We start from the raw sequence: 18,148 nt of genomic DNA, 5'->3' as shown, positions 1-18,148 counted from the left end.
ATTTACTGATGAAAATCAAAGAACACAGCCTTCAGTATGGATTGCATCTCGATGTAAAGAAAACAAAAATCCTCACCACTGGACCAATAAACAACATTCTTATCAACAGAGAAAAGATTGAAGTTGTCAAGGACTTCATTCTTCTTGGATCAACTATCAACACTCACAGAAGCAGCAGTCAAGAAATCAAACGATTTATTGCATTTGGAAAATCTGCTGCAGAAGACCTTTTTGAAGTGTTGAAGAGCAAAGATGTCAGCAGCTTTTCCATAGTCACAGTGCGCCTAACCCAAGCCATGGTATTTTAATAACCTTATACACATGCATAAGCTGGACAGTGAATAAGGAAGACTGTAGAATTGATGCTTTTGAGTTACGGTGTTGGAGGAGAATATTGAAAGTGCCATAGGCTGCCAAAAGAACCAATAAATCCGTTTTGGAAGAAGTGCAGCCAGAGTGCTCCTTGGAGGCCAGGATGGCCAATCTTCATCTCTCCTGTTGTTGTTGTTGTTGTTAAGTGCTGTCAAGTCGATCCTGATCCATAGTGACCCTGTATAGGGTTTCCAAGGAGCAGCTGGTGAGCTTGAACCTCTGACCTTGCAGTTCAAATGACTTTGCAGTCTGGCACATTAACCCACAGCACCACACCAGGCCTCCTTCGTCTCTCATACTTCAGACATATTGTCAGGAGGGACCAGTCGCTGGAGAAGGATATTATGTTTGGTAAGGTGGAGTGTCAGAGAAAAAGAGGAAGACCCCCCAATGAGATGGATTGGCCAAGTGGCAGCACAATGGACTCAGGCGTGGCAACAGTAGTGAGGTCGGCCCAGGATCGGGCAGTGTTTCGTTCTGCTGGGCATAAGGTCACTCTGAGTTGGAATCAACTCAATGGCACCTAACAACAAACAACAACAATGCCTACGTATCAATCCTTATTGGTAGCATTTCATTTTTGACAACTTCCGGTTTTCCGCGATTCATAGTCATACATTCCGTGTTCCAATTATTCATGGATGTTTGCAGTTATTCCTCTCATTTTGAGTTGTGTTACATCAGCAAATGAAGGTCCTGAAAGCTTTGCTCCATCCACTTCATTATGGTCAACTCTACTTTGAGGCAGCAGCTCTTCCCCAGTCATATTTTGAGTGTCTTCATCTTCCAGCACTCTATCTGATAATGTCCTGCTGCTATTCATAAGGTTTTCTATGGCTAACCCTTCAGAAGCTGTCTACCTCTCCTTCTTCCTAGTCTGTCTTGGTCTGGAAGCTCCGCTGAAACCTGTCTACCATGGGTGACCCTGCTAGTAGTATTTAAAATGCCAGTGGCATAGCTTTCAGTATCACAGCAACACACAAGCCACCACACTATGACAAACCGACAGATGAGTGGTATTTTGTTTTTATTAGATGCCATAATTACCACATGTGTCTGCCAGAGAAACCTGAAGAAAAACGAACAGCAAACACTAGCAAAATGAGTAAGAAGGAACAAACATAGGAAAAGAAGGCAAAAGCCAAAGTTAAGGTGGGAGTAAGGACAAGAAAGCAGACAGGTTGTAAGGCTCTCTCCAGGTTTCTATGATACTGTGTATCAGCAGAATTCAGCCCAAATCCTGAGTCCATCAATCTATGACATTCGCTCTATCTTTCCTTACCTACCACTGCCACCAAGTCTGAAAGGCTCTACTTGGCCAATGTCCCTACACATGTAAAACTTCAGAAGCAGAATACCCTTAACATCCTAAATATACTATTTGAATTTGAAAGGAATACAAATATTACCAAGAAAGTGTTAAAAGAATCGGAAAGAGGGCCTTTTAAAAAGTGGTTTAATATTTATAAAACATATTATTTTAGGCCTTAGAGAAGACCATGGATATAATTTTTTTAAGTATACTTTTGTCATTATTTAAAAAAATGATGATTCAATTCTTCATAGCAGTCCTTACTAGACTTGAAAATATTTACTTTTCTTGCAGGTGGCCAGTCGTGAATTAAAAATACCCATGTCTCATATGCATGTCTGTGAAACAAGTACAGCAACAGTGCCTAATACAGTCGCTACAGCAGCATCCATTGGTTCAGATGTCAATGGCAAAGCCGTGCAGGTGATTCCTCTGGCCTATCTTTTCCTTGTGTACTTCTTCCACATCTCTATTTTCATTAGCTAGATGCAGGCACAAGGGGCTGGGCACAGAGCACTATCCATGTCATAAAGCATATGTATGGGTGGTGTTGTTAGTTGCCACAGAGTTGATTCCACTCATGGTAACCCTAAGTCTATGGAATAAGCAAAACATCTCGAGAGCCTAGATCAGGTATATAACAAAGAATTTGATCCTTGCCCCTAGTTCCTAGGACAAAACTTTAAAAACCCTTGGGAAATCTAGGTGATTAAAATGTCTTTGTGCTTCACCTTTTATTCTATATCTGATCGATTATGCTAATGAGGCAACTCTTAATAGGCACTCTCCATAGTTTATGCAAAGGAGATTACTCAGGATAGGGACTGCCTACACCAGAAAGATCAACCATGTGATTAAAGGGTTGGAGCTTCGAGTCACATGATACCAGTCTGACCTCCAAGGAGAAGAAGGGGACTAGAAATTTGAGTTCAAAGCACATGGTCAATGATTCAACCAATCATGCCTACATAATGAAACCCAATAAAAACTCTGGTTGGCAAAATTCTGTATATTGTCACACTCAATATGCAATCCTAAAGACAAGGAAGTTTCGCTTTAGAGACTCTTCCAGACAGTGTCCTATGTATTTCTCCTTTTGACTGGTTCCGGTATGTTTTCTTTAGCTGTACTACAACTGTAATAGTTAAGTATAACACTTTGCTGAGTTCTGAGTCATTCTAATGAGTCATAAAACCTGAGGCAATAGTGGGAACCCAGCTGATAAGAAGTGAGGGTGGCCTGTGGTTGGATAGTCTTGAAGAGGGCTGTGCCCTTACCCTTGAAGCTTGTCCTAACTCCAAGTAGTTGCTGTCAGGAGTCATTGCAGCAGGATAAGTGACAAATAGGCACAGAATATGATGGCTCCCACATGTCAGAAGTCTCTTTCTTGCACACATAACAATCCAGAGGAAATGTTCAGTCATTTGAAAACCCAGATTGCCTCTTCAACATGTGGCTTTCAAGATTGTCCTGAGCATCATCATTCCAGTTAGTCAGAGAAGGGAAAGAGCATGGTGGAGTATGTTTGGAAGACTCTGGGGCCAGACTTGGAAGTGATACAAGTCCCTGCTCGTAATTCCCTAGCAGAACCTGTGTCAGAGCACTCCTGACTGCAAGAGAGGTTGGAAAATATGAAGTAATAGGAAAACCAAAGGCCCAGCCATGACTGCATGGGAGGAGAATGGACTGATGAACAAACGGCAGCCTCTACCCCCAAGAGACACAAAAAGCAAAAATGGGGGTACTAAATAAGATACAGAGCTGGGCAAGGTTTTCCTGTCACAACAAAAGGCCTTAGAAGCAGGCAAGTGGGCATGCAGAACACCAGCCAGGTAGATATGAGACAATCAAGGTGTCATCAGTGGCATCCTAGCAGAGAGCTCACAGGTTTTCTTTGTACTTATGTTCTAGCTGTTGTGCTTGGTTTCGGCTACATTGTCACTATCTCATAACAGAGCCGTGTCTTCATTCATGTACTTTATCAGTAAGGTCTACTTGTCATTACTTTGTGTTTACTTTTTTCCATTACAACATTATAGTGAGTCATATTCTAGGACATTTATGCCCCCATAGAAACTCCACCTGTCCAACCTCCCTGGTAGTCAAGAACTGAGTTCAAATCATTCTTATCTTTGTGGGGTCACATCACAGAGATCATAAAACAGAGACTCTTTTTGCTCAAAACAAAAGTTTTGAGAAACCTGAATTCATGAGACCTAAATTTCAGAAACAGGGTCGCTATGAGTCAGAATCAACTCCAAGGCACATAACAACAACAACAACAACAATTTTGGGTGAGGTCAAACATAAGAGAATATCCCTTGAAGAATAAAAAAAAAAAGTCTGCCTTGAGCATTATGCTTTTGAAAAAATTATCTGTATGGGTTTTTCTTTTGCGGGGGGTGGTTTAATTTGCGTTGTGCATTGAGTGATAGTTTACATGGGAGAACATCAGTTTTACACTCATTGTTTCATTGCAATGATTACAATGTCCTCTGTGCAGCATCATTCAACTGTATTTGCTTCTGTTCCCTCTGTCTTTTTGGGACGTACACAAAAACACTCAGGAATACATAATCATTTAAACAACCAAAGGGCACATTCTGCAAACCTGCCTCCTGGCCGTAAAATGTATCTTATTGTTGTTATTAAGTGCTGCCAATTCCATTCCGACCCATAGCGACCCTGTACAGAGTTTCCGAGGCTGTAAATCTTTATGGGAGCAGAAAGCCTCATCTTTCTCCTGTGGAGCACAACACACCACATAAAGCACACACAATACACAGGGAAGTTAATGGGTTACAACACAGGATGAAAATTCTCAGGGCACAGTAGGCCCAGTCCGCTGCTGATAAATGCCCATAGGACACACCACTCCACCATAAGCCTCAGCCTGAAGACCCTCAGCTCTAGCTCCATGGGTCAGTAAACCTAGTCCCCCCCACTTAAGTGCCTGGAGGTACCTTAGTGTGCCCAAAGTCATTCAGCTTTACTTGCTCCGTGGGCTGGGAAGCCCATTGCTCTGTCTCGTTGTGCTGTTCCTCTGCCACTCCTCCAGGGTCACAGCTTTCTGTCCCTGAGTCAAGGAGGCCCAGTGCACAGGGATCTTGGGGTCCACAGGACACACTTGATTCTGGCTCTTTCTTCTTGATGGTAGTGAGATTTCCCCACTCCTGCTTCTGGGATGGTTCCTTTTAAACCCACTTAGAGTTGGAAAGTGTTCACAACTACAATGAACTGCTAACATCGTCATCCTATCAGTATCTTCTTCCACCTACTGGCTACCCAGACCTAGCAGGAAGAGAGTTGTTTGGTGAGAGTTATAAAAACAAGGCTAGAAGAGGCATGTTAAATAATTCACTACACCACACCCTCCACAAGCATTTGGTGCCCTAGTCCATTATCAATAAATATTCTTTCACACAAATCCTAACCATCAAGCTCTTCTGTAATGCATCTTATCTTATTTACTCAAGAATGCTTGTCAGATCCTTCTGAAACGACTGGAGCACATCATGAAGAAAAATCCAGAAGGCACCTGGGAAGACTGGGTAGGTGTTTCAATCGTGTGTATGACTGAGAAAATGATCCAAACCAGAGTTGAGAGAGTCATGTCCATGCACAAACATAATACAGAGAAACGGTCCTAAGTGTCATAGTGATGTAGTATGTCCCATTCTTCTTCTCTGGCTGAACGGATTTCTGCCATAGAACAAGCATAGCAATGATTAAGAAAGTTGTTCCATGATTTGTACCTGATGTGTATGGAGACAGGTTTCTGGGTGGCACAGATGATTAATGTGATTGTCTGCTAACTGAAAGGATTGAAGTTCAAGTCCACCCACAGGAGCCTCAGAAGAAAGGCCTGGCATTCTCCATAGCAACCAGTCATTGAAAGCCTTATGGGAAGCTCAAGGACATCTAGGTCAACTGGCACAACACAGTTCATAAAAACATGTTCTACATCCTAGTTTGTGAGTAGTATCTGGGGTCTTTACAGCTTGTGAGTAGCCATCTAAAAAGCAACAACTGGTCTCTTCCTACCTGGAGCAAAGGACAATAAAGAAAACCGAAGAGTGAATGATGCAATCAGCCCAAAGGACTAATGGCTCCCATGAACCACAATCGCCTCTAGCCTGAAACCAGAAGAACTAGATGGTGCCTAGCTCCTAATACCCACCACTCTGACCAGGACTACAACAGAAGGTCCCAGTTAGAATGGGTTTTACAAATACATATAGAACAAAATTCAAAGCCAAAAAGAAATAAACTTACTAGTCAGAAAGAGGCTAATGCCCTGAGAAAATTTTCTAATTTGAAACTCAAGACCACCTTCCAGCTAAATAGCAGAACTATAAAACAAACAGCATGAAGAATGTGCTCCTCAAAAAAATTAACTACTAGACCGAGAACAACAGGACAATTTACCCAAAACTAGAGATAAGAAATCAAACGGCATATTGCATTGGGCAAATCTACTGCAAAAGACCTTTTGAAAGTGTTGAATAACAAAGATGTCAGCTTGAGGACTAAGGTGCACCTGAACCAAGCCATGGTATTTTCAATAATCTCATATGGATGTGAAAGCTGGACAGTAAATAAGGAAGATCGTAGAAGAATTGATGTTTTTGAGTTGTGGTGTTGGAAGAGAATATTGAAAGTGCCATGGGCTGCCAAAAGAACCAATAGATCTATTTTGGAAGAAGTGCAGCCAGAGTGCTCTTTGGAGGCCAGGATGACCAAACTTCATCTTTTAAACTTCGGACATATTGTCAGAAGGGACCAGTCACTGGAGAAGGATATCATGTTTGGTAAGGTGGAGGGCAAGAGAAAAAGAGGAAGACCCCAAGCGAGATGGATTGGCCAAGTGGCAGCATCGATGGACTCAAGTGTGGCAACAGTAGTGAGGTTGGCCCAGGATCAGGCAGTGTTTTGCTCTGTTGTGCATAGGGTTGCTATGAGTCGGTACCAACTTGATGGCACCTAACAAAAAGAGATAAGATGTCAGGGAGGGACAGAGGACTTGGATGATTAGAAATGGAGAACTGAGGGTGGAAATAGGAAGAATGTTGACATATTACAAGGATTACAACCAGTGTCACAGAACAATTTGTATATGAATTATTGATTGGAAAACTAATTGGCTATGTAAAGTTTCACTTAAAGCACAATGTCCAAAAGATGAAAGAAAGCCCTATGGAGCCCACAATCCACTTGACAGTAACCAATCACTGATCACGTCCACAAGGAACAGCAGTTGCTGCAAAGAAGAATGGACTGTATGACGAATACCCAGAAGGTCTACTTCAGGAAGAAAAGGAAAAGGCTTGGCATTTCTAAGCCACAAAGAAATGTTAATGTTTTAGGGTTGTTGTAGTTAAGTGCCACGAGTCAGTTATGACTCATAGCGACCCTGTATAGGGTTTCTAAGGAATTTTCTACAATAGGCTTATAGGTTTGAACCAATGACCTTGTGGTTAGCAGCCCAGTGTTGATCCAACATGGAGGAGGAAAACTGAAGGGCCTAGTTGCTATTGAATATGTCTCAACTCATTTAATCAAAACTTACCATACCTTATACTTTATTTTATTAGAACATTATCTCTCACACATACACTTCTTAGAGTTCTAGTATTTAGAAACATAGTTCCAAGTACCAACATTTGAAGCTACAAATTCTAGCATTGAGAATTAAGCCCCTGTATGTGGTGCTGTAGGATCAGCATGTGGATTGTGAACCACATGGTTGGCAATTCAAACCCACCAGCTGCTCCTCGGAAACCCCATACAGGGTCGCTGAGTCGGAACCAACTCAGTGGAACTTAACAATATCATAGGTGCAAAAGAGTCATAGTGTGCTGTGGAATAAGCACTGGACTGCTAACCACAAGTCAGCAGTTCAAACCCACCAGTTGATCAGAGGAGAAAGATGAGACTCTCTGCTCCTGTAATGATTTACAGCCTAGGAAATCCTATACAGCGTCACCATGAGTCAGAATCTACTTAATGGCAGTGGGTTTGGTTTGGGGTTATCATAGGTGCAATGATCCATGGTAGTATAGTGGGTTAAGCATTGGGCTGCTAACCACAAGTTTGTCGGTTCAAACCTACTGGCCACTCTGAAGGAGAAAGATGAAGCTGTCTGCTCCCATGAAAATTCACAGTCTTGGAACTCTATGGAACAGTTCTATCCTGCCCTATCAATCACTAAGAGTCGGAATTGACTCGATGGCACTGGGGGTTCTTTTGGTTATCATAGCAGGGTCCATTTTGTTTGTTGAGTTCAGATTTCTGAACTCAATCAGAAAAAAAACTCTTCATGTTCCAGTTCAGGAAAAATATATGATCATTTCTATTTTTGATCAGAGAGTACCAGAAACAAATAATCAGATGTTAGTTATAATATATGGAATATCTTCATTTTCATCTATTAGATGGTGTATTTATTTTATTGTGACTAATTATGCCCATTCTGCAGATAGAAGCTGCATTTGAACAAAGAATCAGTCTTTCAGCCACTGGATATTTCAGGTAAACATTACAATAATGTCTGGATTTAACTGAGAAAATATGAAGTAACCCAACTCCTGTGAGTTTCCTTGTTAGTAATATGGAAAGTTTTTATTATGTGTTCCTTCTAGGCCCAGTAGTCTATGATTTCACGTAGGCCTTAGAGCTACGCACAAAGAAATATTAAATAATAATGTAACCCTATTAGGTTAAAATGGAGCTCTGTTAGCATAGTGGTTACGAGTCCAGCTGCTAACCTCAATGTCAACAGTTTAAAACTACGAGCTGTTCCATGGGAGAAAGATGAGACTTTCTCCGTAAAGGTTTACAGCCTCGGAAACCCTATGAGGGTCGCTATGAGTCAGAACCAACTTCACGACACACCACCACCATTAGGTTAAAAAACAAAGAGCTATTTGCACTAAGCCCCCAATGAGATGGATTGGCACAGTGACAGAAACAATGGGCTCAAGGTTAATAAAGACTGTGAGGATTGCATAGGACCTGCCAGTGTTTTGTTCTACATAAAGTCACTGTGAGTCAGAACTGACTCAATGGCATCTAACAATAACAATCATGTTTTTATTATACTTTATTATAAGTAATAGGGAATGCAGGGCTCTGTACGATAACCACTGGACTGTGAACCACAAGGTCTGCAGTTCAAGCCCATCAGCCACTCCATGGGGGAAAGATGGGGCTTTCTACTCCCATAAAGATTTGTAGCCTCAGAAGCCCTATACAGGGTCACTATGAGTCAGAACTGACTCAACAATACTTAAAAGCAACATTATAAATAAGAAGAAACTGTTAAAGGAGCCCCTGGTAGCTAAATGGTTAAGCACTTGCTGCTAATAGAAAAGGCTGGAAGTTAGAATTGCACTAGTCAGTCCAGGGTGTGGGGGACCTGGTGATCTGCTCCTATTCAGATTACAGCCTAGAAAACCTTTTGGGGTAGTTCTACTCTATTCCATAAGATTGCTAAGAGTCAGAATGTACTCAACAACAGACAACAACATGATGGTATTATTAGAAATAACTTGCAACTCAGTTTTCCAAATCTCCCTCCCTTTATCACTAATCACCATTTACACCTATCCGACAGTGAAATGGCCTTTGTAAATGCATATTACCTTGATGAAGCATGGACTAGATAGCTGGTTGTCAAATTCAGAAAGTGTATATTCATTTTACATTCTAATGAAACAAATCACCAACCAAACCAATAAACAAAAAGTAAAGCAAATCTTCATGAAGAAGTAAAGGAGGTACTAGCTCAACCTAGAGCCTCTACACAGTGAGTTCTATATTCCAGCATTCATTTTACCCAAGAGGAAAACAAACCATGCCTCTAGTTGAATACATATTCCATTATAAATTAATGCATTGACTTAACAGCCTATACAACAAAGTACAATAAGTTATGTTAGCACAATGTAGGGGTCCTTCTGGAAACACTGATAAATATCACTTGAGGCTCTCAATGTACAGCTAAAGCTCAACCCTAGATGACCAAGTGCAAGGTCTAGGCCAAAACGGTCTATTGGCTTCTCTCCTTTGTGGCATCCTAACTGCAGCACAAGAATTATCCTATATAAATGGAGGCAAAAGATGGTGGAGCTGTAAGTAACTAGGTTATAGAGCTAGCAGTTGAAACAAGGTTTAAAAGCAGTTTAAATGAACTTCCATCAAATGAAATGCTATTGTAAACCTTACATAATTTTTTAATGAATCAACATTGTTTGCACCCTCCTAAGGCAAAAGGGCTTTATTTCTTCCAACAGGGGCTACAAGGCCTTTATGGATTGGGAGAAGGGGGAGGGAGACCCATTTCCTTATTATGTCTATGGAGCTGCCTGTTCTGAGGTCGAAATTGACTGCCTGACTGGAGCTCACAAGGTAAGTCCAATGTAGCTTTCCTGTTGGCAAGTTAAAATAACCACCACCAAATATACTGTGCTTTACATTAAGTAGCCCAATTTCACTATGCTATCTGTACAGTAAGAACAAGAGTCTTTCAATTCCATGGGAATGTCCCAAGACCCAGCTTTATCCTACATTTTCACTGAGAAAGAAAATGTAATAGTCAATAAGCATTGCTCTGAGGGAAGGAGTCTTCACATCAAGTATCAACGCTATCCCCTCTGTACACAGGGTAAATAGGGACGGGCAACTTAGACATTGGATACCTAAAATGAGGGGGCGATAAAGGCACGAAGGGACTGGCTTACAAGGTTTCAAGAAGGAGTTTAGTTTAAAAGTGTGTGTGGGAAGATAGAGCCCCTACTGAATAGTTTTCATCTTGTCTAGATGGGTTTGGTAAAAAGAGATGGGGATAAGATTCTTATGCTTCAATAGTGAGTAATTGTTATCATGACTAACTGAGACTGTCACAACTATAAAGGTAGAAGTTTTGTAACATAAAGTGGGGGAGCAGTTAATCTTAACAGTCCTGAAACAGAGGACCCTAGGGCCATCAAGGGAGAAGAGCATAAGTGGAATGTGTGACCTTATCCAGAGAAGCAGCGACACCAGAGATGGAGGCAGAGATGGGGACACAGAGACAGGGAGCAGCTGAGGACTCTAGATTCATGGAACGAGAGGGACTAGGAGCCGGTGGCCAGAAGGCAGACTTGCACAATGTGCCCTTTGATGGTATAAATTATTATATATGCCTGAGTATTTTTTTAAAAAGAGCTAAAGTGAATAGAGAGAAACACTGTTAACTGATGGTACATGGAGGGGATTATAACCATTGTAATGAAACAAGGTATATGATCTGTTGAATATAAAACTGATGATCTGCCCTGTAAACTTTCACTCAACTCACAATAAAAACCTTGGGGAAAACAAAAGAAAGAAAGAAAGCATTGCTCTGGCAGCCTGGAATGCTTCCACCTGTATCAGTAGAATTTTTATTCCATTTCAAACAATAAAATGGCCTTCTTAAGTTTTCTAAAAAGTGGTTCTGATCCTAAAGGAAGAATGATGCGTTATCTAATCTGAAGAAATAGGTCATTTAAAAGTCTTGAGAAAACATAGTAAATACATAGCAATTTGCTGATGTTTTTCAAAAAAACAACCATACCAAAGGGGCTACTGACACTAAAAAAGAAATCATTTTTTAGTGAAAATAATTTTCATGTTTTCTCTTTAATTAAACATCTAAGAAACCATCGATTGAAAATAGAGAGTTACATTTAACTAAAAGTTAATAATTTATACTATTTAGGATAAATCCAAAGCATCAAAACCATGGATATATTCTATGTACCATCCTTGGAGCACATAGATTACAGAAACCTTAAATATAGTATATTGAAACCTAAAGTATAGTTAAGTTGTGAGGAAATTTACAGGATGAACCTATAGCACATCCAAATTCCATATAAAAATTATTCCAATATCACCTTGAGTCACCTTGCCCAAAATCAGAATGTTAATTCATGTAGGATAAAAAGGACTTGAAAAATACTGACCTGTGAATTGTATCAAAATGTCTCATTACCCCCATTGTTGGTTGACTTGTCCACCATTTAAATACAGTAAATGAAGAGATGTTCTGAAAAGCAGGTAGCCCTCACACTCAACTCAGTTTTCTCTTTGGGACACATAAATATTATGTCTCCATTTTCATTCTAGATCATACAAAACTCATGAAATTAGGATTACAGGTTAATCATAGAATTATTTTTAAACTGTGATATCTAATGTTTTTCACAACACAGTACACACAGAAAATGTGTGCATAGTGTGGTAAATAAGAAGGCCATGAGGGAGGCAACCAGCCTCGGTGTCCTGTCTCCACTCTCCACAAAGGTCCCGATGTCTGTATCTCAGCACACCTGTAGCCCATCTGAGGAGCCACATTAGGTGGAAAACTCTGTTTTTAGAAATCAACTAGTTTTCTGACTTACCACTCTGAAGGTAATGTTGGCAAATTTAATAAATAAAAATACAGGAAACCCAATTAAATTTTCATTTCATATAAACAATGTCCTGGTGTGGCAATGTAGGATCAGCACTGGACTGCTAACCACAAGGCAGATGGTTCAAACCCACCAATCACTCCTTGGAAACCCTATACAGGCTCACTATGAGTCAGAATCAACTCCACAGCACTTAACAACAGCAAACAAACAATAAATGCTTTTCTAGTATAACTATGCCCTGTGTGTTACATGGGACACACTTTTTTTATTTAGCAATCCTACCCAAGGGTGTCCATACAAATTCCTGAAGAAATCAACTTCATGGGGATCTTCCAGATGTATGGTGACAGAAAGGTTAAAATACGGTCTTCCTTATTATAGTTTAAGGTTCAGTTATTTCCATATCACTTTGATCTCTTAAGATAGTATAGTTTCTTTCCTGAAGAAGCAAAACTTCTTTTCATTGATGAAAAAATCAAAGCAATTCAGTGACAGGTTTTATTGTTGGAATCTCTGGGTAATAGAAATGGGTAACATGCTCTGCTGCATCTACTTCCAAAAACTCCATGAAACCCTATGGCTCACAGGTCCACTCTGGCATACATGAAGTCTCCATGAACCAGAGTTAACTGCTCAATGAAAATAGTGTCCTGGTTTTATTGGTTTTTGTTGTTGTTGTTGTTGTTTTATTGCCGTTGGCCACTTATGGTTGTTGAATTAAAACAGCTACAATTCAATAATACAGTCATCTCTCCCTACTGTTCACCACCCATTATACTAAATATATCAGGTTTCAAGGCAGAAGTAAGATGAAAGGCCCACTCTAAGGTTTATTCAGTCTCAGTCACTATTCAGGTTGAGGATGGATGAAGACTGAGAGGCCAGGTTTGAGTTAGAAGAGAATTACTGGCTCCAAAGGACTAGGTTGAAAGTCCAAGTCCAGGCAGGTATTGGGAACAATGAGTGTTATCAGAACAAACCCTGGATGTGGAGGCACAATGAGTGTTATCAGCATGTGAAGCCAAAGAGAAGCGCAGGGGGATTCCTGAGGTAGCCCACAGGCATTCAGGGGCTTTCTGTGGCTCCTCAATAACCTGACAGGTATGCTAAGGGACAAACCAAAAGATGAGGTTAGTGTGATGTATCTCAGAGAAGAAAGAAGACTATAGCAAAGCTAAAGGTGGTCTCAATGCTTGCCCTTAATACAGTGCAAGATTTTGCAAACCTACAAAATGAGACATGCATTATGGCTATATGATTTCCTTCATAAAGTGGCAATAATACCACCGACCTCTAATTATCATAAGGATAGGATGAGTTCATGAATTATACTAAAACAACAAACCCAAAATGAGAATCAGATGCTGGGTAAACAACAAGGCTCAATTATTTACTAAGTAACTCAGTCCCACACATTAGCATGGACTTTGGAGTTACTTAAGAGTCAAAACCATGAATGCAAAAGGTCTTCTGCGGTCATCAGTCCCAGTACAAAACATTTTGGCAGATGTTTCACCAGCTCCAATCTAACTCTAATGTTGATAGGGTTCAATGTACTGTTTATTGACCACCAGGAGTTCTTGAATGACTTGAGACCATTTGAACAAACCTTAAAATAATATATTTTCAATTCAAGTTTTAGTAATAAAGTGATTTCTAATTCTGACAGAAGATCAGAACAGATATCGTCATGGATGCTTGTTGTAGCCTAAATCCAGCCATTGACATGGGGCAGGTAGGTGCCAGCCATTGACATGGATCCCCCCTCCTGAGAGTGACAGTGGGGTAAGCATTCTAAAAAGTATACAATGTCACAGTGCTTGAAACTGTCCCCCTTTAGATTGAAGGGGCATTTATTCAGGGAATGGGCCTTTACACCACCGAAGAGCTGAAATATTCTCCAGAAGGGGTCCTGTACTCTCGGGGCCCAGATAAGTACAAAATTCCAACCATCACTGACGTCCCAGAGGAGTTCAACGTCTCCTTTCTGCCATCATCACAAACCCCACTCACCATCTACTCATCCAAGGTAAGTACCTGTACCTGCTGGACAATGGACTCACACTGATTGCAGAGTTTCAAGTCAGTGAAAAAAATAATAAAGGTCAACTGTTACCAGAACCCAATTACAGACTACTAGAATTTGGAGATGAGCTACCCAGTGAAAAGACATAGAGAAGATAAATGATCCACTATGTCAAATAGCGTGAGTATAGGTCTGGTAGCATAGTGGTTACAAATCGGGCTGCGAACCTCAAGGTCAGCAGTTCGAAACTACCAGCTGCTCTGCAGGAGAAAGATGAGGTTTCTGCTCCTGTAAAGATTTACAGCCTCGGAAACACTGTATAGGGTCACTATGAGTCAGAACAGCACATAACCACCACCACCATCTTAATCCCAAGGATTTTACTGATAGTCAATTTCACTGAAAACTCTAAAATTCAACAAAAAGCTTTGACTTTTTGATAGGATAACATTTTTACACAAGAACCTTAAGATTAAACTACTAAATGAGATTGTGCGTAAACGCCACTGGAAATCCTGGAAAACTGTGGCATTTTCCTCTCTGCTTATAAAGTTGGTTCAATTCATTGAATGCACTTTTCTTAATACAGCACCCTCCCCTCACACACACACATACACACATATACATCTTTCTTTTAGAATAAAGATTTAACCTAAACAGCATTAAAGATCTGGGAACTTCAGGAGTTATGGGGATTTGAAAAAGTACTCGAGCTTCCTGGTGTGGTGATGTAATAAGGTAAGTACTGGACCCCAAGTTCAATTTGAACCACAAAGTCAGTTCAACAAGAAGCTTCATTCAGTCAGTAAGTCTGTCAATAACCACTACTGAGACCCTACTGTAGGTAAGTCAGATCCTGTGTGGAGAGCCCCTTTATGGGATACAGTAGCGAACAGGACCAGAGTGGTGGTGGTGGTTGTGTGCCATTGCAGCAAACCTGTATGGGATTTCCGAGGCTGTAAATCTTTATGGGAAGCAGCTCTGGTAGCGTAGTGGTTACGAATCGGGCTGCAAATCTCAAGGTCAACAGTTCGAAATGACCAGCTGTTCCGCAGGAGAAAGATGAGGCTTTCTGCTCCCTTAAAGATTTACAGTCTTGGAAATCCTGTACAGGGTCGCTATGAGTTGGAACCGACTCCACGGCACATAACAACAACAACAACAAATCTTTATGGGAGCACAAAGTCTCCTCTTCCTCAAGCAGAACACATGGTAAATTTGAACTGCTTTTACCTTACTGGCCAGCCTAATCCACTGTGCTCCCAGGGCTCCTATATGGTGGTGGTTATGCACCATCAAGTCAGTTCCAACTCACAGTGACCCTGTGTAAAGTTTCCAAAGCTGTAAATCTTTACAGGAGCAGAAAGCCTCATCTTTGTCCCATGGGGAGACTGGCAGATTCAAATCGCTGACTTTACTGACCTTGCAGTTAGCAGCCCAGCTCCCAATCTACTACGCTACCAGAGCTCCTTATAGTCCAGTACAGAAGCTCCTAAAACAAACGTGTTCTCTCTCAGGGCCTTGGAGAGTCAGGGATGTTCTTGGGGTCATCTGTGTTCTTTGCCATCGCTGATGCTGTGGCCACAGCACGAAAAGAAAGAGACATAGCGGAAGACTTTACTGTGAGGAGCCCAGCGACACCAGAATGGGTTCGAATGGCCTGTGTGGATCGATTCACAGACATGGTAAGGCACTGGGTCTTTTCCTAAAAGGTGACTTTTCTGTTTCCTGCTTCTTAGACCTCTTGGTTATGTTTATTACCTAATCTGTGCTTAACTAAACACACTGTTGTTGTTAAGTGCCATCAAGTCGGTTCTGAATCATAGCGACCCTGTATAGGATTTCCAAGGAGTGGCTGGTGAGTTTGAACCACTGATCTTGTGATTCAAACCAACCTTGCGGTCTGTCCAGTGCTTTATCCCACAGCACTACACCAGGACTCTAAATCATCTTATAAGATGATAAGATAGCCCACATAGTAAGAAATAAGTCTTGTGGGCGTGGTCCATCTTCAGGAATTCATAAGATTGCTAGGCCTGGCAAACAGATTGTTCATTTACAAACAGGGAGGGATGTGTAACCTGGGTGTTCTAGGACTAGGACATTTAAATAAGAATACAGCCATTAAGGCAATGGACAAACCATTTACAACCTCGGAAACCCTGTACAGGGTCGCTATGGGTCGGAACCGACTCGACAGCACATAACAACAACAACAACAGGGGTAGGGAAAATGGGACACACCATAGAATTGTATGTGGCGAACTGGAACTGGAGGAGGGGCTTTTTGGAAACAAGAATAAAAACCTTTGTGGTGGGCCATGTGGCGCGTTTGCCCATGTTTACTGGATCGGGGCCCAATTTTGCAAAATCGAATAAAGAAAACCTCACTCATGCTAAAATGAGTAGAGATTGGATTACTTGCGAGTTTGTCAGTATAGGGAATGTTTCTCACAACACCAATACTTTGCATCTATGTAGTTAATGTAGTTAATTTTAACTTTTTATAAAGCATTTCCTCATGTGTTAAATCATTTGACTATCTCAGCAACCCTCCAGTAGAATAATTTATCATGTTTCAAAAGTTAATAGTTAAATATGAAATAGGAGCCCTTACTACTAACACAGTGGTTTAGTACTTGGCTGCTTACCAAAAGGTTAGCAGTCCGAACCAACCAGCCACTATGTAGAAAAAAGATGTAGCAGTCTCCTTGCATAAAGGTTTCCAGCCTATGATATACTGTGTGGCAGTTCCTATGAGTCAGAATCGACTAGACGGCAACAGGTAAATCTGAAATGACTGATTGCATCCATCTACGGGCTAATGCACTGGACTGCAAAGTCATTTGAGCCACAAGGTCAGTGGTTCAAGCTCACCCGCCGCTCCTTGGAAACTCTATACAGGGTCACTATGAGTCAGAAACGAGTCAACAGCACTTAACAACAACAACAATGGTAGTATTCCCTTTATCCTACCCAGAGGTGAAGTTACAGAAAATAGTACCTTTAGCAAACCATGAGATTATGCCCCTTTCCAAGCATCTGACACCAACTTTACCATAATACCAGCTCAAAAACAAAAGGTAAGCTCATTAATCTTTAATTTAACATATTTGGGCACTGCATGAAAATCACAACTGCACCTTCCTTGCTTTCTCTGATGAAAATTGGTCTGTGATGCACTCAGTCATTTTCCCCAGTTTTTTTCCCTTCCTACATTCAACAGCAAGATTATTGTTTGCCTTGACCCACCAAAACACGACCCACTGCCATCAGCTGACTCTGACTCATGACAACCCTACATGGTATTTCTGAGACTATAAATCTTTGCAGGACAGAACAGTTAATGGGTTTGAACTGTCAACCTTGCAGTTAGCAGCCTAATACCTAACCCACAATGCCATCGACTCATGGAGGCTCTCAAGTACAAAAGAATTCTTTTAATTTAGTTAATGATCTCTCACAACTAGTCAAGGATACTGTGATGGTTCCTAGAAACTGCTCAGTGTCACCTCCTTCAAGTGGTGCCCAGGGCAGGTGCTATACATGCCATACCTTAGAAAGCCTTGCTCCGACCCAACCTGCCCTACCATTCAAGAAAAATAAACACATACAATACAAAAACATGCATTAGTAACTGTTTTTGATCATGTCACCTTCCATGTTTCTCATGCAGATCTAGAATACACATTGCCCACCATTTAGAAACAAATGCTTCCATTACCAGCTGCTGCTTTCCCACTTCTTTCCATTTCTTGACAGCCTAGGACACAGGAAACTGGAATGTCATCTGCACAAATGCACCTACACATGGCAACCCCAACCTGCTGAGGGTTACACATAAGCAATTTTGTGAGATCAAATTCACCTCTTGTCTGATGGTTTCCTAAAAATATCTCAATATAAATAATAATGATAGCCAAACACCTTGAGGGAATGAGTTACTGAGCCTGGGGGCTCAGTACCATAGTCCCATGGGACACCATGGTCAATGTG

At 41.1% G+C, this 18,148-nt stretch overlaps 1 protein-coding gene across 1 annotated transcript in view; it reads left to right on the top strand.

Moving 5' to 3' along the window:
* The window catches only part of LOC102838328 (aldehyde oxidase-like), a 94,212-nt gene extending 76,378 nt beyond the window's left edge, over nt 1-17,834 (top strand). Inside the window, exons 28-35 of the mRNA XM_006862037.1 lie at nt 1,979-2,107; nt 5,161-5,235; nt 8,163-8,215; nt 9,979-10,093; nt 13,796-13,861; nt 13,967-14,155; nt 15,670-15,837; nt 17,829-17,834. Of these exons, the coding sequence (XP_006862099.1) occupies nt 1,979-2,107; nt 5,161-5,235; nt 8,163-8,215; nt 9,979-10,093; nt 13,796-13,861; nt 13,967-14,155; nt 15,670-15,837; nt 17,829-17,834 (801 nt within the window). The remainder of the gene's footprint in view (nt 1-1,978; nt 2,108-5,160; nt 5,236-8,162; nt 8,216-9,978; nt 10,094-13,795; nt 13,862-13,966; nt 14,156-15,669; nt 15,838-17,828) is intronic.
* Nucleotides 17,835-18,148: the final 314 nt, after the last annotated feature.

Source organism: Chrysochloris asiatica, unplaced genomic scaffold (assembly GCF_000296735.1).
Source record: "Chrysochloris asiatica unplaced genomic scaffold, ChrAsi1.0 scaffold00045, whole genome shotgun sequence".
Taxonomy (NCBI): Eukaryota; Metazoa; Chordata; class Mammalia; order Afrosoricida; family Chrysochloridae; genus Chrysochloris; species Chrysochloris asiatica.
The sequence above is the reverse complement of the archived record's forward strand: the minus strand, read 5'-3'. Positions and strand labels throughout refer to the sequence as shown.